The sequence below is a fragment of the Homalodisca vitripennis genome, chromosome 4 (assembly GCF_021130785.1).
Source record: "Homalodisca vitripennis isolate AUS2020 chromosome 4, UT_GWSS_2.1, whole genome shotgun sequence".
Lineage (NCBI taxonomy): Eukaryota > Metazoa > Arthropoda > Insecta > Hemiptera > Cicadellidae > Homalodisca > Homalodisca vitripennis.
The window spans coordinates 44,554,046-44,577,208 of record NC_060210.1 but is presented as its reverse complement, the minus strand read 5'-3'; the positions used below and the strand labels follow the sequence as shown (position 1 = coordinate 44,577,208).

The 23,163-nt window shown below is 35.5% G+C and overlaps 1 protein-coding gene across 1 annotated transcript; it reads right to left on the bottom strand.

The window, feature by feature from the left end:
• Nucleotides 1-2,177: 2,177 nt before the first annotated feature.
• Nucleotides 2,178-22,922, bottom strand: LOC124359247. Its single transcript, XM_046811836.1, has 6 exons — nt 22,832-22,922; nt 20,471-20,728; nt 13,737-13,949; nt 5,817-5,958; nt 4,934-5,259; nt 2,178-2,534 (listed from the first exon to the last, which is right to left on the bottom strand). The coding sequence occupies exons 2-6, from the start codon at nt 20,723-20,725 to the stop codon at nt 2,418-2,420; spliced, it is 1,053 nt and encodes a 350-aa protein (XP_046667792.1). The 5' UTR covers nt 20,726-20,728; nt 22,832-22,922; the 3' UTR covers nt 2,178-2,417.
• Between the last annotated feature and the right edge of the window lie 241 nt (nt 22,923-23,163).

The window sequence follows — 23,163 nt, the reverse complement described above, 5'->3', positions numbered from 1 at the left end:
GCTGGTGACGATTTACTCTGTCAATTTTAGTAGATAGGTGGCCAGTATTCTGATATGGGATGGTCAGTTTTTTAATACTTTTTCGTATTCTCCGCTTGGAAGAAAATCCTCCGCTTGTACATGTGCTTTTTCCGATGGCGTTGGCCTACAAGTTCTCATTTTCTTTATTATTAAATTAAGAGTTTGAAATTGTATTGCACGGCTTAGACTCTAGCCTCTTGTCTACTGTGGTTTTGTGTGTTCTTACCGGGCTATTGATTTATTTGATTGTTTTTTTTTTTTTTCAGAACACGTTTACAAGAAGAGAAGTTCTATATTGATGTTGTTTATAGTAATCGTCGTGTTTTCGTCGTCAGTTTTGGGCTTTGAGTTAGTATACATTTTCTTCGGGGTATAGTTTGACAACATTGGCTTTTCCTTGGTTGTGCTTTCATCAGTTGGGAGATGAAACAATTCTTGTTGGAGATTTGGATTACCTTGTTGATCCTCTAGTCTGTTTTTTCTTTGAGCACCAGTAGAGATTAGTACTTTTTTTATCATAGAATAACTTTGTTATCTCCATTTATGCTCATCCACGCGCACTTTTCCAGCTCGAGTGTAGAGGTCGCCGTTATAAAATTTCTCAGATTGTATACATTGCTGTGCCCTCCAATTTCAAATGACTTTTAGCCTTTCGTGTTGCAATCATGGACTTGGGTTTGCTCATTAAGCATCTCAATAACGAGTTACATTTTGATTTTGTTTAGTTTTCAACAAAGTCAGCTCTGTTAAAAAAGAATAAGGAGGGCAACTCATTAACTCATCAAATCGTTTTCAATAGTTTCCTTTATCATTTTAGACCTACCATTACCTTTTGAATGTTCTATGCTTCCAGTTAATTTGAACTTATCACACCAGGGTCGAATGCTATTCCTTAATAGCGTGGGAGTCGACCATAGCGTGTTCTAAATCTTCTTTGCACTATAATATAAAATTTCGTTCCATTGTATTATTCAACACTCTATGCTCTCTCTTGTGCACTCAAAGCGGTTGCTTTATTGTAGTTTATGTTTTACGTTTAAGGAATTTCAGCAAATAACAATGGAACAGCTAATATTTATAAGCAAAAGACATTTTATAAATTTTACCTCATAAATGGTTATGAAAATAGTCTAAATATAGCTGTGAACATTTTTACATTACATTAGATATTTAAGTTCAGTTTCTTCAGGTGTATTTTGATTGTGTATTTATTGTTTATTCGCATATTACTGTATATTTTTAAAGGTTTTACTTTTAAAAGAATGTGAAATTAGGAATTTATTGCGCTACTCACATTACCATCGTATAAAACAAAAATTTATCTTTAACATTTCCCAAAATTGTCTAAGCTTAAGCTGAATCTGAACACTAAAAAAGAATATATATCTAGTATCCATAAAGGGGTTGCGTGGTAGAAAGTTAGTGAAGTAAAACTAATTCTGTGCAGCTATTTGTACATAGATTTACCATGCTCGACAAGATAAAAATATAAAATGTTAGGTTTTTTATTATTGTAAGAAATTACTCAATATAACATGTTTCATTTTCTCGTTTTCTGTTATATGCATACATATAACTCGTTTTCGTTTGCAGCAAGATAATCTGTAACAATAAAGGTAATTCTAGTATTGAATGAAATATCTTCTCATAGACTATTATCCTTGATTATTGGTTACATAATCAAAGACTAGACTGAAAAAAATTAAATGTCCTGAATATTCAAAATTTTCGTTTACAACTAATTTGTAATATAATACTAAAACAATAAGCGCGATTAAGACCTATATCAGTTTGAAGTTTGCTGAAATAAGTTGTATAAAATCTTGTCACCAACTGTACTTTTTTATATAGTCATAGTATTGTTGAAAGTAGAAAGGTACGCAATTTGATGAATTAGAAAAACACCATTAGATTTCGGAAATGTACAAATTGCTTATGAAATATTTTTTCAGCCGAACTAAAGTAGTTTATTGGTATCATGTTCTGTTAAACATTGGATCCTTTGATAATTACCATTCTAAATTATGAGATGAAATGTTAGCAAAAATCTAGTTCTGTTAGAAATCGTATGCTCATTCCAGTCATCAAACGTACGTCTTCTAACATATTTTAACATTATACTAGTAGGACCAAGGAACTGAAATTATACCAAGTTATACATTTGAAGCTTTGTACATTTATTAACCTATAATAACAAAACACTATAAAAATAAATTAATACATATTTTACACATATAATAACAATTCAAAATTAATCTAAAGTAGAATTCATTCGATGTTCAAAAAGTTTAAAACAACAATGAACCGTATCTACCAATATGTTTTAATTGTGGCATTGTATGACACATTTTAGTACTTAGTTTGTTTATTTTGAACACAGTATTGGACGTGTAGGCTCACTTCTGTTGCTGATAATCTCTATACGCCTGGTAGGCCAGGTCCTGGGCATCGTCTCTGAAGGCAACCGGAGCCTGGGGGGATCCTACACTCTCGAACTGATAGTCCTCCCTTACCTAAAAATAAACACACACACACACAGATTATGCTATTATATAGTTTCATGTTTTTTAAGCATTATGAGCAAGAACTTCAAGGTTCAAATTTCATAGAAGGTTGAATAATCAAACATACTTAGCCTGTAAACGTTCATCTTTACAATGAAAATGTTCTGCAGCCAATTTGATACAGTATTGTACAATAAAATGAAAGAAAATCTTTCTTTTTACTTAGAAAATTCAACACACAATATGGGTAGTGTCTGGCAGCATCAAAATTGGGTTCGAAATTATGACACTCGTGGTTAAAAAGATAATAAAGGCTGCCTTTTTTTAACTGCAATAATAGGTATATACACATATTTTTGAAGGTTCTTTGATGTGAGGTTTAATTATTTAATAAAATATAATAATTTTAGAAATATTATGTTATATTTAATGTCATTTAATGACAAGTTAATTTTCGATTAGCTTGGTGAGACCTACGATTTACAGAAGACAAATTCCTACGATACCGAAATAAAAAAGTATTCGGCATCATCAAGTATGTAAGCTCAGTCGTACCTGGGCGGGCAACGAATGCAGACGTACAATTGTGACATGTATTCTGTAGTTCTGTTTTAATAATTAGTGTTGTGTTTAGTTTTTATTAAGTGAATGTTTTAGAGTTAGTGAAGTTGACACACATCATGGCGGTTGTGATTCCTGACTTAGGCATGTCACAACGCTCTGGCATTTGTTTATTTTAACCTAGTTTGTAATTATGTGATAAGATAGTTATTTACCTGAAGAAGAGATCAGATTGCAGATCTCGAAACGTAGTGTTACTAAGTTTTTGTTTCACTGAACGATGACAAATGTCCGGAAAAATCCTGTTTCCTTCACAATCCTTTCATCGTCAAAAATGAACTTCAAACAAAATCTTTGTTATGGGCCAATGTATGTTTAGAAACTAATTTTTTAATGTTGTCGGTCGGATAAAGACCGGTGGTTATTCATTCAGATGTAAGGGATTTGTAGTGAAACCATCATAGTGTTTTGTAAATTTTGAGAACATTTACACGATAACTGGTAAATAAAATGTGTAATTATATAGTTAATATTCTTAGGAAGTTAAACGTTTTATCAGTTGTGCTTTGTAAAAGTGTTGAAGGGATTTACAACTGCGTATGTAATGCAACGTTTTCCTTGACAAGAATGAAAACCTAAAAAGCTATTGGCATCTGAATTTTAAATTTCGTTGGCTATCAATTTAGGCCATACCACTTCTGACGTATCTAATTTTAGAATTCTTTACTTTTTGGATTATATGTTTTGGATTAGATTAGACGTTTTTGAGAGCTATTAATTAATCAAATATTGAGCTAGCGGTGACGATTCTAACACATATGCTGTTTCTAATATACTGGTAGTTTTGTACAGGCTAGGAAGTAACGTGTGATAGATTGATATTCTTTATAATTATTAAAACAGTTTTTATAGTTTATATTTTTTACTTATATACTTGATCTTTTACGACTTAGGTAGGATATTTTCTATCAGTAAAGGCTTTGCTTGACGTATCTACATACTGATGAGAATCAGTTATCTTTACATAATTACTGTTTAACTTGAATAATTGTATAAATGTATGTATAAATTGTGTAATTGAATAAATGTGTTCATATAACAAAGTAAATAACCTTTGTGGCATTCCGTTAGTTTCTATGATATGACTTTTTGTAGATTTAATAAAAAAAAACAATGTCAAAAACTGTTACAGTAATTTGTGAAATGTTCCAAGTAAATTGAACAAAAATTGATTTAGATATATTTTAATTTTCTTACAGTTTGTTGCAATGTTATTAGACCATTAGAATATTATCAATAAATCTCAAACAGACAAAACAAATTGTTTGTATGACAGATCTGAAAAAAATACTTCATAGCTTCTCTATACTCGTAAATAGGTTTGCATAGGTAGGTGTAATCCTTGTAAACAAAAATTGGCGTAATTTTGATCCTTGAATTTGAAATTATGCACAGTGGAAATAATTTTAGTTAAGGTAAATATAAAATATATGCTAGGTTTAGAATTGTTTGCTCTGCTGTTTAGAACATTAGTAACAAATTATATAGTAACAAAAAATGTTAGTATAAATGGACTAGAATGTAATGTTATTTAATAGTTTTTCTACAATTTCACTTAGACTATGAATGAAGCGAGCAGTAGTTTTTCTTAAGTAATAAAAAAGAGTCAAGATGACATGTGCTTAAGAGTTAAAGTTACGTAAAGGTGTGTGAAAGTTTTTCATCATGTATTTGTATGAGGCAGTAATGGGTCTTTTTTATGAATTTATCTTTTTCTTTTTCTTGGGATAAAGGAGAAATCAGCGAGTACCCTCTCCTAGTAGTATTTACTCAGTAAGCCTACTCACCGGATACCGGTTGTCGGCGGCCTGGTCCTGGTCCCTGGAGTAGGGAGAGTATCCCGGACCCTCCACTATGTAACTGGGTGGCCTATGTGAGAACTGTGGTTTGCGGTAGAAGGAACTGTGTCCGTAGCTGCCGTATCCTCCATGCAGGTCGGGCTTGCACAGCTTGAAGAAGCCGATCAGTCCGGGAACCACGATGGCTAGGAATCCTAACAGCTTCTTGAATGAGGCCAGACCCAAAATCAGCGGAAGGAAGAGCAGGAGCTTCAGTTTGAAGAGTTTCAGGATTATCAGCATCGGGATGAAAAGTTTCTTAAGTTTCGTACGGGCTGGAACAGTATAATAATAATTTAAAAACATGATATCCCCCAATACTCCATATTAAACTAGGTATAAGATTATGGAACCATTATAAATAATATACTGTTGGTGGAACTAGGAATATTCCACTCACAAATTAATAATTTAAAAATTTAGAAATACATTTTGAATTAAGAGTCATTTTGTTTCCATGAAAGTTTTAAAACTTATAAAGGTAGTATCAGACGAAACATGTATTTTTCATACTGTAGACGTTCTGGTTATTTAATTTGTTTCACCAAATATTAAAATAACAGTACAAGTGTTTTTAAATTATTGTTTATTGATACTTATAATAACAAATTGTCAACCACAAATTGTTTTTGGGTAACATCTATTTTATTAGCGGTTTGTTTATCACAAAACGTTTCGGCTAAATAATTCTAAACTCGTTATTTTAAATTAATGCAAAGTATTTCAAATGGTTTTTGAGAGTTTGCAATAAGTTTTAGCTACCAAATTTATTACAACTCGGTATTTTGGTAAATAAAAACAATTTATTGTGAAATGTAAGTAACACACTCACATAAAATATTGTCACTCTTGTTCTCGAGGATGTTGATCTCCTGCGAAATCTCATCTATGAACCTAGGAGCGTATCTTTCCTCGGCCAGCACGTCCCTGGGCACGCTCACCTCTATCGCCGTCGACTTGATAAATCTCTCGACCTGCCAGCGATAAGAAAAGTACCATGAGTGAAATTTTTGTTTCGAGAGTAACCCAGCTGAGTCGAGGAAAAAGTGGACAGGTAAAACAGTGCCTTCAAGATTGACTAACTGTGAAAATATGGTTGATCAGACTCAGTGCTCGCCTCTCCACGTATCGATTCCTAGCTGAAATCTGAAACGTGTATGATATTTTTCTCCCTGAGGCGTAGCCTAAAAATAAATTAGTATGAATCTTATTCCTTCCTTGATTTTGCTGAAAGGTCTCTATAGTACTAGACATATAATTAATTACAAGCCTGGTCGTTTGAATTTATTACTTGATCAATAATGTAAAGTAATGTCAATTAAAATTGTAATGTTAGTATTATCACAAGAAAGCAATCTTTTTTACTAGATATGAAGTTTAAAAAATATGTATCAGGCGCAACTGTATTAAAAAAACAATTAATTTGGTACAACCCAGGCTTGCAATGATATGTCTCATACTATAAACAGGAATAATAACAGTATAATGTGTTTGTTTCAAATTTTCTATTTGCAAGAGATGATATATATATATATATATATATATATATATATATATACATTAAATTTTTATAAATGGTAATAGCCTTATTTAATTTCAATAAACATTGAATCACAAAAAGTACTTGCTCCGGCGGGACTCGAACCCGGATCTCTCACTTGCCGGGTGAATGTGCTACCATTACACCACAGAGCCCTCACTTTTTACGATTCAATTATTTTGTATTTGGCCGTATCTGTCACACATTCGTTTAAATAAGCAAACTAACATATGATCGGAAGACCAAACACCTGTCAAATGACTTTTATTTACATAAAATTTTTCTAAATGGCAATAGCCTTATTTAATTTCAATAAACATTGAATCACAAAAAGTACATTACACCACAGAGACCTCACTTTTCATGTATGTATTCATGTATGTGACACTTTTTTGTAACATATAAAACGATTGTAATGTGATTAAACAATGCTACATAACAATATAGGAAAAGGTAGTAAAATAAAGAACAATGAGGGTTGCTTCACCCTTATTTTTATCCTCTGGAGGATCACGTTTGTATCACAAGGTAGATTTATGACATCTGTCAATCTAGATAACTGAAACAAGAATCTCACACAGATAATGGACTATTAAAAGTAATCAATACTAATTAGGACTTGCTAAAAGATCTATTTCTGATTCGTAGTTGCATTTTAGGCTTACTGGATAATTGTCAAGTACCGGTACCGAATATAGTAACCTTGGATGTAGATTCCTCAAATAATGTATGTACTTGTCAGAAATACTTATCATAATATCGGGCTTACGGTATTTTGTAAACGCACTTTTAATCATATTCATTACTGCAGTATGCAATAATTTTTTACCCAAGCAACTAGTGGTGGATCTAAACGGAAGGGCTGTGGGAACTGGATAACGGAAGTTATGGCCAACATTACAGGTGGAATAAACTGATATTACGGAGTATCGAAAGAACCGAAAAAATGTAACGAAAAAGGTAGCGCACAGACGGAAGGTCTACCCATTTGAACAATAAAACCTGTGAGTTTTTTTCTAAGACCAAGAGGAACCTATGCATCTAGTTAGAAGTCTATAGTATCTTTCTATGCAGAGTTATCGCACAGATGGGCAGGCTGTCGGACAAGTAAACAAATGGAGTTCCTTTGGTTGTTTCACTCCAAAATCAGTAGAGTTTTTTTTGGAACAGGAGGAGCCCAAATTTTACTTTGCACGTCTCTATCAAGTTATCGAAGGACAGACAGAAGGTCGGACAGTGAAACTATTCCAATAATGACCTGTCGGGTCCTTAATACCAGCACACACAGTAATAGCACTATAGCAGTTCATAAAACAGCACGGTACTATTGGTTTTCTTGGTTCAGTTAATTAATTAGCTCACTATTGGTAAGTATCATGTTAAAGAATTATTTTTAACGTGCTTCCAATGTTATCAAATCACTTCAATATCTATCAATATATAATTGTTATTGTACCTACAGTACGATAGTCTAGAGAAAATAATAGTGCAAGGAAGTTTTCTTTGTTTTTATTCTTTTATGATGTATGTACTCGTATATCATCTTCCTCCGAGATCACTTCGAGTCTAGGAAGGATTCTACTTACACTACAAAATTACTCTACTCTTCGCCCTTCCGAAATAACAGGCCTTATAATTATATGGTTTCATTCAACCTTAGTTTCCTATCCAGGATCGCAAAACTAAAAAATAAGTAAGAATGTATTTTTAGTTCTTACTTAAATTGTAAGTCATTGAATTTTCGCGTTGATAAACTAAATTACAAAAATGCATACACTAGTTGTTATTGTCTTGTTAAATTTAAATTAATATAATTATGTATGTCTATGCCTTATATTTCAACACGAAACAACATACATATGTTTTAATAATTTTCATATTGTAGCAATATATTCTGCATTGTACGCTAGGGTGCATAGTGGCACTAATAGATTCAATTACTCAAACAACATTTTTCACTCTTCTCTAAGCTACAATATTTGTAAAATAAAACCACTTCTTATATTCAACGGATAAAGATACGCGTACACAACATCATATAGTCTTTTCTACGAATATCTTGTACTTGTTTCTACGAGTAACTTAAACTCGATTATAAAACTGTATATGTATTAAATTTAATTATTATGATGAGTTAATGTTTGTCTCATTATCGGCTTAGGTTACCGATACATTTATTTGAAATGTATTTTAAATAAAAAATGATACGAATTAAGATATACGAGTGTAGCTGAATATGAAAATTTCAATAAAATTATGCTTTTTCATGTTATCAAAATAACATTACTTTCTTATTCCGTGAATTTAACAAGAGTTTCACGTTACTCTTTGTTCAACATGTTTATTCTGTAGTTATAAATGTATTATATTTAGATACACCCTTTTGCCGTTATACTGTCGAATTTACTAATCGTAAAAATGCTGTACCATCTTGACAAAACCGTATACACCTTTCGTTTCAAGCAATGTTTCAGTCGGGGTGATTACAAGGTATTAAGTTTTCGCCTTAACAGTCTCATCACTAATATTTTCCTACCACTCACCTTACCTTCTTAACCTCTTCATGCATGACGATGTCATTTGACACCACTAAATAAATAAATATATATAAAATGTAAGATGTACTCCAAAGTGTCTCTATCTCATATAGTTCACTCAAGGGTTCATAGGTACTAGCAAAAGCCACCCTACAGCACATTAGAAGCAATAGTTCATTTTCCATCCATTTTTATTCAGTCCAGCATTGTTGTTATTAGTGAGAGGTTATTTTGGCAGTTTCATAATTTTTTCCTGATTAATGAGGAATTTTTATCAGTTAAGAAAAATTATGTTCTGTTTTTAGGTATTATATACTAATATATTTACTAAATACATGTTTGAAATTGCTAATATAATAAAAATTAGCCACAAATTATTGATGAGTGGCAAATGACGCCACCATGCAATAAGTGAAACTATCCCGATGCCCATTACTGATTGGTATAGTTTCACTTATTTTTATTTTTTTCTTCTTCGTAGGTGTAAGAAAACATGGATACTTCTGTCTTGGATGATAGTGATATTGCCGAATACTTGGAATTACATAGTGAGAATATTATTCCATCTGGGTCAGAGGATGAGGAGTGTAGTTTCTGAGGTGATGAACTATTTGAAGTTGATGTTGCCCCACAGAATATTTCAGAAGGTATTGAAATACCAGAAAATCTTCCTGAAATTTGCACAGATTTTCAAAATTTTCAGTCAATACAGGAAAACCCAAGAAGTTATAACGATCACTCGGCCTCATGCTATATCTGAGTACACCTTCATGGGAGGAGTTGACATGGAGGACAGAATGATAGCACATTACCCTCATGGCATCAAGTTTAAGAAGTGGTACCTTAGAGTATTTGTTCACCTCTTAAATGTGTCCCTAGTGAATGCTTGGTTGTGCTACACGAAATCGGTTGATGGAAAAATGGACTTGTTGTCTTTCAAATCATCTGTAGCCCCTTACCCTCATTGCGAAAGGGTTATGTGACACGAAGAAGAGAGGAAGGCCCTCATCAATGTCTCCTAACAACACTCAAACTCTTAAAAAAAAGTAACCAGTAAGCATAATTCCGGAACTGAGATACGACAAAGTTGACCACTGGCCATCGAAAGTCGAAAACGCCAGGGAGAAGCGATGCCGTTTTGAACACTGCACGAAAAAAAAAACCAGATTCCAGTGTAAAACATTTGTGGTTTACATGTATGTCCACACTTTATGGAAGCTTTCCATAGTAAATAGGATGTTCTTATATGGATATTTCAATAAATAAATTGATTTTAGTTTTGAAATTTAATTTTTTTTTAAATAAACATTTTTTTATTTTACAAAATGTGACAATATTTAATGTTAAGAGATTAAATACATTTTTGTACATTTATAACTTAAACATAGTACTTATTTAATGCACATGTACCAGAAAATAAAACAATTTATAAAAAAGGTAACATTAATTCTTTTGTTTCCTTATTGCATGGTGGTGTCATATGACGTCAGGTCCGCCATTTTTTAACTAAGACGCAAAAAAATTTGAAAAAATTATTTTTGTTATTAAACAAGCCTATTTAACAAGAAAAACAAGTAAACAAATTTTTATTTTAATTATTTAATAATTCATGCATGAAGAGGCATTCTCCTTATTATTCCTACGCTATCGCTACCATTCGACCACTGCGCCTGAATGACCCAATCTCACCTCCCCCCCCCCCTCAAGTATGACCCAACTCTAAGTAAAGTGCGTTTATATCTACCTACTAACGTTATTTAAATATAACTGTATAAATATTGTTTGTATATCATAGTATTGACTGTTAAATAAAAAGTTTTTACTAAGTTTAAATATGAATGTTGTCATACAAAACTAACATTTCAAATTAAGAAGAAACTGGTAAATGTGGCATTCGAACAATCTGCAAACACTGAACTAAGCACTTAAATTAGGGTTACCAAAGAATTGGGCCCTAAAACAACATAAGAGGTACGTGGACCTTTTTGAAGGAAAGGAACGGCACTGAAAACCACTACACCGTGCTGAGAATGTTAGGGAGCGGGGCAGCCATCTTTCAAGAAACGTAGTTTCTCTATCCACCGTTGTATTCTTCAGAACGTCTTCATTGTAATGTAGTTCCAGGAGAAGAACGCGAGCAAAACCTAATCCCGATTAAACTTTATAAGCAACAAGTACAGACAAGTAATCTCTAGAGAAACATCTAGCAATGAGATTAGAAACCCAGCAATAGCAGACGGCAAGCCCAGCTGTAGCCGAGAATAGAAAAAAGGCTCGGCCCAGCTACTGACCCGACCACCGGCCAACAAAATAAAAGTGGTAGACGCCACAAATGTCAAAGTTTTTTAGGGGAAGACTCGGCCTCCTATGGTAAATACCTCCTGGACCATCGGTAAACCCCTCTATACAGATCTTCTTGACAGGACGTTAAATACAACTATTTGTACCTCAAAATGTAACCCTACAAAACTAAGTATTGAAGTGCACTTTGTTTTAGAATGGACTATGACGTCGTGAAAGCCAATCAGGAACCTAGGAGCGGTAGAGTTTCATCATTAATTTTCGTAACTAAGCACGGAGAGGTCAATCGTATACTAAAGGCTGTGTCATACTAAAGGCTAAGTTCTTAATAGTTGCCATTTCTGGCCTTCAGGCTCGCTCAAGAGACGTTGCAAGGTACGTGATCTTCCAGAATAACAGACATTTTGCATCTCATTTTCCCCCTGGTATACCAAATCTGACTTTAAAAGTGTGAAAGAATTTTAAGCCAAGTACTAGAAGAAAGTACTCAATATATGGAAATGTGTAAGTAAACATCTTCTTAGATTCTTGGATCATTAAGTATATAAGAGTTATTTTACATTTTAGTGACGTAAATCGATTTTATTTTAGAATTTTACTGTACTAATATTACCATATTATTTAATTATGTCTAAATCGTAAGATTAATAAAGATTCTGTTACAAAGAATAGTATATCTGAACCCAAAAATAAACACTATTATTGACAATTTTGTTAATTTTTCACCATAAAACTTAAGTTTTATCTAGGGTTCTCGTAGGTACATCAAGGGTTCAATAAATGATACATATTTCCTTTAACTCTACTTGTTTATTACTGCTTACAAATGAATGTCTACTCTTACCATACTTGTGAAGGGAGACATATTTACGCATCTAGTACCCAAAGCTTATATGTTGAGACATAACTTTACACAAATGAAAAATATTAAAAATGCTAAAGCTCAATGAATAATTCTGCTTTTGAAGTTTCTTCAATAATTCGTATAAACAAACGCATGGAACTATACATGTAACTAACACTTGATAGATAACCGGATAAATAAATACATTCTTAACAAGTTTTATGATTATCTTTATTCTTACTATTCTAACCAAGAACTGCTACTTCGTAAAAAGTAGTTGGAAAAAATAATTCTCGTAATGTGGTTTAAGGGGACTTGAACGCTCCATATAAACCCATGTTAAATTAGATACTTTTGTGTCCCATTATCTTAGCAAGTAATAAAGATACCAACCTGATATTTTTATCACTTACTATGTGGTCCTATACAAAGCTACTGATCTATTTTTATGAACTTATACCTCTGTTTGGCCAAGTTATGATTTTTTTTATCTAGCGAGTTCAAAATAACCCTGAAATATAGACTATTTTTCAGTAAAATGAGGCCTAATAAGTCAATACTTGTTATAATTGTTTCTTTGTAGATCAGTAGCATCATAGATAAGTACTAAACATCCTGTAAAAATTTCAGCTTGTTATCTTTAGTACTTTCAGAGAAAACGGGTCATTTGTGCGAAAAATCAAAATTTTCGGGAAAACGCAAAAAAAACCAAAAAATTTAGATAAAAAGTATATTTTTCACAATACTTGAGCTCTAAAACCCTCCAGGAACATAATGTTCATCATTCTCCTCTTCCTCTCCAAGAGCTCTCCTTCTTTTCTTCACTCGACTTTCCTTGGTCATCACTACTACCTAATTTCTTCTCAGAAGAACTGGGTGGCACTACAACTTTTGGAGTAGTAGGCCGAGGCCTAACTATTGAGTCTTCATCTGGTGAAACTGAAGGTAACCTTTTATAAAACCTATTACCTTTATTGGTACGTTTTTTTAAAGATTCCTTTAGGTCTATTCATTATATTATAGACTTTGAAATAAAAGTCTATAAACACCTAGTCAACTTCCAATAATAACAAAATATTGTCAGAACAACAAAGTTGCTAGGTTACAAACAATTGACAATAACAAAACAAGCAGACATCTGTCAAAACTGCTAAGGACATAGAGAAACAAAACCTAAGAGTAAGTAAATAATAAATCAGTAAAATCAGCACTATAAGAAAGCTGAACACTGGATACAGCCGTCAATGGCGTTGCAGAGGCAACTTCAAAAATTTATTTGAAGCATTTAGAAATTTTTGTGAGTGATAATATTAATATCATTGTATTCCGAAAATGTCAAACTACAATAAAAAAAAATAAAAAAATATATGTTAAAAATAATTTTTTTTTGTCCAAGTCCCCTTAAGAAATGCTGTAATGAATGTGATTCCTAACAAACTAAGCGAGCGTCTCTTCATTTTTAGTAAAGTTTATGTGATATGTTTTCCTGAGAAAGTAGTTTATTGTAGGTATTCATCTAAAAATTCTTACCTTTCTCATTATAAACTTGACGAACTGATCCCATTCTGAGTCGTCGGCGCGCGGCTCAGTCGAGTATTCGAAAGACTCTCTCTGCAGCGCCCTCAGTTGTGTTCCTGGCATGCGCACAACGCGGGTGTGTTCACTCAGCTGGTAGGCGTCTTTCGTGAAGAAGTCGTCCAGACTGGTAAGGGCTCGGGACTTGAAGCACTCGGATAGATCCCCCTGGAAACACAAAAAACCAATTTAAGTCAAAATGGATCTATTAATGATACCTTCAAAACAAATTTCATACATATTAAGGATTTCATGATTTTTGTGCGGAGTTTTAGGTGCCGCATCTATAACTATCATTTTGTATAAAACTATTTGTTATCAACTGAAAGCTCTAACATTCTACTAGTAATTTGGTGAATTTGCAATACATCCTGGTATAGGGATCTGTTCCACGTGCTTCCAAACTATCAGTATCACTGTTACGAGTGTGTTTTCGTTTAGTTTAAAACAGTTCATTACTGAAACACACGTGTTGTTCATGCAGTTATTCTCAATCTTGTGTTTTACGATGGTAAAAAGTTTTTCTCAGTTTTCGTTCTTAAACAATAGTTGAAGCCCTCTCTCTCTCTCTCTCTCTCTCTCTCTCTCCTCTCTCTCTCTCTCTCTCTCTCTCTCTCTCTCTCTCTCTCTCTCCTCTCTCTCTCTCTCTCTCTCTCTCTCTCGGTGGGGACTTAAACGCAAGATCCAGGTTGTGGTGGAGTGACAGGACGGATAGGAGAGGGGAGAAAGTAGAGGAAATGGTGGAAGCCTGTGAGTTAGAGATAGTAAACCGGTGGAACCGTTGGACAACCTTCGAGAACACCCAAGGAGGATCTTCAAACATCGATGTTACTCTAGGAACAAGGGACGTAACGAGAAAAATTGTCAACTGGGAAGTTGTAGAAGAGTCACTGAGCGACCATCGACTTATAAAGTTTGAAGTGAAGGAAATGGAGGTAGGAAGAACTTACAGAAATGAGATGACTGAAGGATCGTGGAACCTAAGAGAGGTTGACTGGGTGAGATTTGATGGAGTTCTGGTTGAGGAGGTTGAGGGGCTGCAGTGGGAAGGAAAAGAAGCAGAAATATGTGCACAGGAGCTTCAAGATGTGATAAAAAGGGTGATGGAGAGGACGGTGCCCAAGTCGAGGAAAGGTCAAAAGAAGGTGCATTGGTGGACAGAAACAATAAGTGAGATGAGGCTAAGGATGAGAAGATATGGTAAAAGATGGAGAAGGACACGGACTCAGGAAGACAGAAGAGCTTATGTCACAGCGAGGACAGCTTATGTATGGGAAATCAGGAAGGAAAAGAGGAATGCGTGGCAGAAGCTTCTGGATGAAGACGGTGAAAAGGACCCTTGGGGGAAGGCCTACAGGATCATTATGGAAAGATCAAAGAAGGAAACAACATTGGTCAGTATGAAGAAGGAGGATGGAAGTTTCACAACGACGATAGAGGAGACGCTGAGAGTAATACTGCAAGGTCTGTTGCCAGATGACAATCAGGACGAGGATACTAATGATCAAATAACTGTAAGAGTAGAAATGGAACTAGTTAGCGAGGGGTTGGAGGAACCAGAATTTTCAGAAGAGGAGTTGGATGCGGCAGTAAAGCAAATGAAGAACAGAAAGGCTCCTGGGCACGATGGTGTGAAGATAGAGGTAGTAAAGAGGATGTACGGAAGGATAAAAGGGCATCTGCTCATCCTATACAATAAGATGTTGGCAGAAGGAAGATTCCCATCAGTGTGGAAAAAAGGAGTGGTAAAAATATTCTTAAAAAATAAAGACAAGAATCCCAGTGAGGTGAAATCGTACAGACCAGTGACACTACTTTCAGTCTTGGGAAAGTTAGGCGAAAAGTTGATAGTAACAAGAATGAAAAGATGGCTCAGCGAAGAAGACTTGTTAAGTGATAGGCAGTTCGGATTTAGGGAGGGAAGAGGAACAGTGGATGCGTTGATGAAATTGAAGAGGGATGTGGAGGAGACCGTAGAGAAATACGTGCTGGCCGTCTCCCTGGACATAGCGGGTGCATTCGACTCGGCATGGTGGCCAGAAATCTTAAGGGTACTAAGGATGTGGAATTGTTCGAGGAGCTTGTATTGCCTAATTAGAGATTACTTCCAAGGTAGAGATGTGTTACTCAGGGTAGGAAATGGAGAAGCAGGGAAGAGGATGACTCGAGGGTGCCCACAGGGATCAGTTGTTGGACCACTCCTGTGGAATGTGATGTTCGACAGCCTACTGAGATTAGATCTAGGGGAAGGAGTAACAATCACTGCATATGCTGACGACGCACTGCTGTTAGTCAGAGGACAGAGTACACAACAGTTGGCTGATAGAGGTAGTAGGGCCGTAGAAAAGGTAATAGAATGGGGACAACAAAGGAAGCTGAAGTTTTCAAAAGCAAAAACAGTGACAGTGATGTTGAAAGGAAAGTTGATAAGACCACCTAGGCTGTTAGTGGAAGGAGAATATATACGTTGCAAGAAGGAAATGAAGTACTTAGGAGTGGTAGTAGGACAGAGGATGAGTTTTGAGAAACATGTGGAGGAGGTGTGCGAGAAAATGAAAGGGGTCTACGCCAAACTGGCAGGACAGGCAAGAGCCAATAGGGGTATGACAGGGAGGCACCTTATGATGCTATACAAAGGTTGCGTAGAGCCGGCGATGTTGTACGGTTGTGAGTTCTGGGGGGAAAATGCCCGAAAGATTGCACTGAAGAGGAAATTGCTGAGCATGCAAAGAAGAGTTCTACTGAAGGTAGCAAAGGCATACAACACGGTCTCACATGACCCAATCAGAGTGCTGGCAGGAGTAACACCGATTGACCTGCAAATAGAAGAGAAGGTGAAGAGGTGGGAGGATAAGGAAGAAGGAAGGGACGCCGCTGAGAGCAATGCAGCGAGACGAGAAGAGACTTTGGAAGAATGGCAGAGGCGTTGGCAGAATACCGAAAAAGGTAGGGAAACCTTCGAATACATGCCGGACATCAGAAGGAGACTGCAGCAGAAGTGGGACATGGACCATTACCTGACACAGTTCGTCACTGGTCATGGAAATTTCAAGGCGAACCTCAAGAGGTTTAACCTGGTGGAGGAGGAGAGGTGTGAGTGCGGAGAGCTAGAGACCGCAAACCATGTGCTCATGGAGTGTGAACTGTTTGAGGAGGAAAGAAGAGACCTCAGGCAGGTGATGACATCGAAGCATCTAGAATGGAGAAGAGGCAACTTTGACTTCGATGAAGAGACAATTAAACAGCTCAGAACCACGACAAGAAGGATTGGGATAAAAAGAGAGGGAAACAGAGTTTGAAAGCTTAGAAGAGATAAATTAATATCCCGATGATTCACATCGCACAGGGGCGGTGAGATGAGGGGAGACGTGCTGTTAGGCTAGACACAAGCAAGAGTGTCGAGAAGAGGATTAAGTGGCCGAAGCCCGAAGAGAAGAAAGAAGAGGAGAAGGCAAGAGGCCTGGCAAATAAGTCACAGACTTGTGTCAGGGGTGGAGGTGGGAACGAGGGGCTTCGGTCCCAGCACGTCTCTCTCTCTCTCTCTCTCTCTCTCTCTCTCTCTCTCTCTCTCTCTCTCCTCTCTCTCTCTCTCTCTCTCTCTCTCTCCGTCTTAGCACTCCGATCGCAATTTGCTACATTCTTCTTCCCCTCTTTATCTTCAGCCTAGAAGTATACCATTAATACGTGTATGGTTAGTATCTTATCACTCATCACTATAATATGAGTTCACTGCATTTTATGGCCAAAGAATTTTACATTTGTTTGTCGGATAACTTTGTATGTCCTTTACAATCGCTGTACACAGACTTGCTTGTTTTCTCGGATATAATAGCTCGTTTATTTTAAACAGATATACTGGTATCGTAATAATAACTTCGATATTGGAGTGATCGTAATTTTACATAAAATACTAAAATTTACCTTTTACCTTTATATCTGAATACTGGAATACAGTAGATTGAATAAAAGAAACTTTGCATGCTAATTAACCACTGGCCTTATTCTAGCATCCGGACTAATATACTGCATTTTGAACTCGTACCAAGAAAGAAAGAGAAAGTAGGTCCCCAGACTACGTGAGACACAGTTCCCTTCATTCATACCGGTGTTGAACACTGTTAGTTAGTTTAGATCAACTCTTTCATAGTTTGAGTTTGGTCTTCGTATTACGTTATATTCTATTGTTTCAAGAACCCCAACTAATATATATATATATATATATATATATATATATATATATATATATATATATATAAATATGTATTTCTTATTTAAAGTTATTAAATAATTACTTGAGGTAGAAGTGAGATTTAGAGAATTTTAAAATTCATACGATTTCTTACAGAGTCTATAAAACAATAATTTAACAGTATAATTGTCCTTTGTTTAAAGGTTATTTTTGACGATGGAAGGATTGTGAAGGAAACAGGATTTTTCCGGACATTTGCCATCGTTCAGTGAAACAAGAAAACAGTAACACTACGTTTCGAGATCTGCAATCTGATCTCTTCTTCAGGTAAAGAACTAACCTAATACATAATTACAAACTAGGTTAAAATAAACAAATCTTACTAAAGCGTTGTGGCACGCCTAAGTCAGGAATCACAACGTACATGTTGTTGTCAACTTCACTAACACTAAAGACATGCACTTAATACAAAACTATACAAAACACTAATCATTAAAACTAAAATACGGAATACAGGTCACAATACGTCTTCACTCGTCTACTAACCACCTACGACTGACCAGAGGGTCTAACCAATGTCGTAGAGGGTTAGACCCTCTGGTCAGTCGTAGGTGGTTAGTAGACGAGTGAAGACGTATTGTGACCTGTATTCCGTATTTTAGTTTTAATGATTAGTGTTTTGTATAGTTTTGTATTAAGTGCATGTCTTTAGTGTTAGTGAAGTTGACAACAACATGTACGTTGTGATTCCTGACTTAGGCGTGCCACAACGCTTTAGTAAGATTTGTTTATTTTAACCTAGTTTGTAATTATGTATTAGGTTAGTTCTTACCTGAAGAAGAGATCAGATTGCAGATCTCGAAACGTAGTGTTACTGTTTTCTTGTTTCACTGAACGATGGCAAATGTCCGGAAAAATCCTGTTTCCTTCACAGTATAATTGTACTTGCATGGAATCATTGACAGTGGTTATGTTTAATTTGTTATGCTAAGTAACTTGCGCACTGAAAAAGGGTACAGTAACAAATGACAATAGTCAATGAGACTGAATTCTTCATAAAGATATCGTATTGTAGGCAGTAAGATTAATTTTTCGTAGAACACACTTAGCGCTTAATGTGATTGATAACGCAGATTTTTTATTAGTCTTCACACTCGGCTGTTTGGGAATCCAGAGCATTTGGATTTTTTTTAACCACAATTGATGACGTGAACAATCTTTTGGACACGTTGTCAATGACTTGGAAAGTCGAGAACACGTTATTAGCATATTTATTTACCTATCATGATACGCTGTTACACCAGTTAGAGAAATGTTATGCTCGGGGCTCCCACGATTATGGCTGGTTTCTTACCTAAGGGGGTTAGATCAGACCGTAGAGATTTCGAAGGTCGTTTCAAGCAAAATCAAAGTGCCTTATAGTGTCCCTCAGGGATCTATTCTTGGGCTTATTTTATTCCTATGTCAGTAGATTGAGTTCTGTGATCCAGAATGGAAAACGTTCAATATGCTGACGACACAACTCTCTGTTTTAAAAGCAAAACATTGCAAGAACTGGAAGTCACAACCATCGTGAATTCATGCATTCGGTACTTTGCTTAAATTAACTTGAAAACAAACCAGTCCAAATTGACGTTGTAAATTTATGCCTTAGGTAGAACGGTTTGCCTTATTTGTGGATGATGTCCTTTTAGAGGGAAATACTCCACAAAGTTTCTAGGATAGTTTCTTGACAACCTATTGGGATGACCACGTCGACAATATGTGTACTAGAACTTCAACAGGCGTATACGCCTTGCGCCACCTATCAAAGTAATGCTTATAAAGTTAACAAATTGACCTACTGTGGCCTAAATCATCCACTCTTCGCGTATGGAGTGAGACTTTAGGGAGGTTGTGCCAAAATGAAATTTGTGAGAGTCTCCAAATTCCAAAAAAAGGCTGTCATAATAATTGGAAAGTTAATTACAAAGAATCGCGCAAGGAATCTTTTAGGGCGCTCTAATTTCTGACATTGTCTTACCTCTACATATTTGAAGTGGTAATGTACAGCAGATAAAAGTGCACTTTGGTCCGTGGGGTTTCCGGGGAAAGTCCGGGGATTTTCACCGATATGAGCAAGAGGCAGAGTCAACTATAGAGGATAACATCACAAATGAACGCTGTCGCAGCATCTTTCACAAGAAGTTAGTGTCAAACTGACCAATAACCTCCCAGAAAGTATAAAGATATCTAACAATCAAAATAAATTCAAATCTCGTTTAAAACGCACATTGGTTTCAGTGCGATCTACCTGTTGACGAGTTCGTGATGAGCCGCTGGGATTTATGAGAGGCATATTATCTGAGGTCAGTGAGAGTGTTCTTGAGTGGACGTGATGGAAGTGTAAGTTTGTGTGTGTGTATAAATATATTTACATATATTGATTTACTGACGTTTGCAATGCTATGTAAAATTGTAAAAATACAATAAAAATGTGATTTTATTTTATCTTAATAACCTCAAGGCACGCAGCGTTAGCTCTGGAGAGATAAGGGTCGGTATCACCACCAATGCTGAAGCCCAACCAGTCCAGGAGATTCTTGCCCCCGCGGCGCCCCTCGCCCTCGGCTCCACTGTTGTTACCAGCCGCAGACTCCGACAGGTTGTCAATCGGCCGGTGCTCCCCGGGGAAACTGACTTTGTCATCGGCACTGAGCACGTACAATGCCGCCAGACAGCCCGCCAATACGGACCAAATCCTTCCTTCCATCATTGCCTGCAACATAGCACTGATGTCAAAACTTGTCTGTATCCGGTGTGTTATCCACCATTATGTGATTCCCGGCAAAAACTGACTTTGTCGTTACTGATAATGTGTAACGCCATCAACAAGGACTTTGACATGTTTTCCTTCATCATTTGCAACAAATCTTACTGATCTGAACATCTATAACGCTTCCACCATTAGATGAAAAAGACTATAATTAACTGCTGTTTTGCAATGCATGAATTTTCAAGTAGTTTATTACCTATTATCATTACATCATTTTTTGCGGTTAATGTTATAACTAATTCTTAATTAATGGACTAAGTTATTAAGTTAAGAAACAGGTACTTCAGACTCATGTTCGTGCTTATACTTCAAAAACATTCAATTTGTTAAGGTTCAATTTGCATTTGATTTATTTTAAAGGGATTAAGATGTATCAAATTTAGATGTAAGATAAGAGTAGAATATGATAGAGATAATTAATTTTGCCAATTACCTTGATAATTTGGTTTTGCCAATCTTATTGACAAAATTTACTGTAAATCACAGTTTAGGTACCGTACTTTTTTGTATTTATTCGTGTTAATTTATTTGTTCTATATTGTTTAAATCACACACACACACACACACAATATATGACAATGTTGTTTTTGTTTATATTCCTGTGCATCTTATTGTAATAAGTATATTAAAGTTAATGTAATTAAAGAAATAAAATGGCAATAATGAAAAAATTCCATGAAAAGAGAAGCATATTCGGATATATTTGAAAGTGTGTTAATGTTAGGTTGAAGTACCATAGTTCAAGTAAAATGTAATCTGTGAAGGCAAGAGCATTAATGTTAAAACTCTGTCCTGTGATCGATGGCTTATGGCCAAAACCAACCTTACTTGGCTTTCCTATAATGACTGTTTATTCTGTATAGTAAGATGTATGTGCTTCGTACACAAATTGTAGTTTTTGGGATGGACAGAACAGAAGAACACATATTTTTAGATCCTTTCTTAAAAAATAACCAAAACCATAAGTGGTGTGGCAACTAATTCTTTTCACGAACATGGATGTAAAACCCTTAAGTGCCTGAACGGAGTATACGAACAACTCGGATAGCTTTCAATGACCATTGCGACCTAAACCTCGTGTTTAAAAAATTCATTATTTACAAAAACATTCCCCAATGTCTGTTAAAGTAGAAAAATAAATAACTCTTCGAGACACTAAATGATAAAGCACGATAGGGTATCTGCCTACACTTTGGAGCTACTTGGTGGTAGAACGTTAATGTATCTATCCATCAACCTAGCAGGCAGATGGTTCAATTTTTTGTCGAATCCTGCGGTTAGTTTCCTTATCTATACTAAACGGTAGACCCTACAGTGGAGCGAATCAGTTACACCATAGCTTCTTTTATAAACTCAAGGGCATTGTAACAAAAAAGAGCTTCAGAATGTAAAATGTTCTAAAGAACGTCAACCTACCAAATTACAAAACTGTAAATTAATGCAGGTGAATGTGAATAGATCTTAGTATATATCGATCTAGTATTGCTTCTAGTATAATATTCAATCCTAGTGTTCTCACCAAAGACTCTTATAAGCATACATAACCAAAAAAATTTAAAAATTTAAAATCGACATAACAGTAAAACACGCTCGAGTTGAGACAAATGACACGAGTCGTATTTTTATAAGTATTGATGACAACAAATGTAGAATAAGCACAAAAAATTTTCAGCCCTGAAAAACGGAAATTGTGGTACAGTAACATATAATACTTCAACCGGTTTGGAAAAGCTATTAAGGATACGGTAAAACATGACGCTGGCCTGACTGGTTACACGTGACAACAGTACAGTATGTAATGTAGGTTTATCGGCCAAGTTTGACACGCTAGGAGAAGATTTTTAAAGTTTACAACAGGTACCGAGATCCTTATGCCTTCTAGAAACAATTTATTTTCCTAATGGCATTACAATATTTTAAAAGTACAAGACTGCTTTTGAATGTCACATACAATGAAAACATGTTTCCCATTAAGTTGTTCTGGAGTTGACAGACTGGTTATTGATTAATGATTTACTATGAATAATGATAGTGTAAATGACTCACGTTGTATCATCGCAGCAAGATGCAAGAGTAGCGCGGCCTGACCAGCGCTGACAGCGGAGAGCGGCGGACTGAGGTCTGTCCTGTTACCGTTATACTGGTACACTGAGGCCGAGCCTCCTTCATGGGAGTGGGCAGAAAGTCCGTGGTACTTGCCATTCCCATCCGTCACAGGCTCGGGATTAGAAAAGTTTCCCAGTGCTTCCGCTCTTTTATCCAGTTATAGCTGACAATAAACTGCCTCTAACTTTCCCTAATCCTCCTTCACAGATGCTGACATTGTTTCACATACCTTCATATGTTCGTGTACAGTGATTACAGTAATTGTACATAAA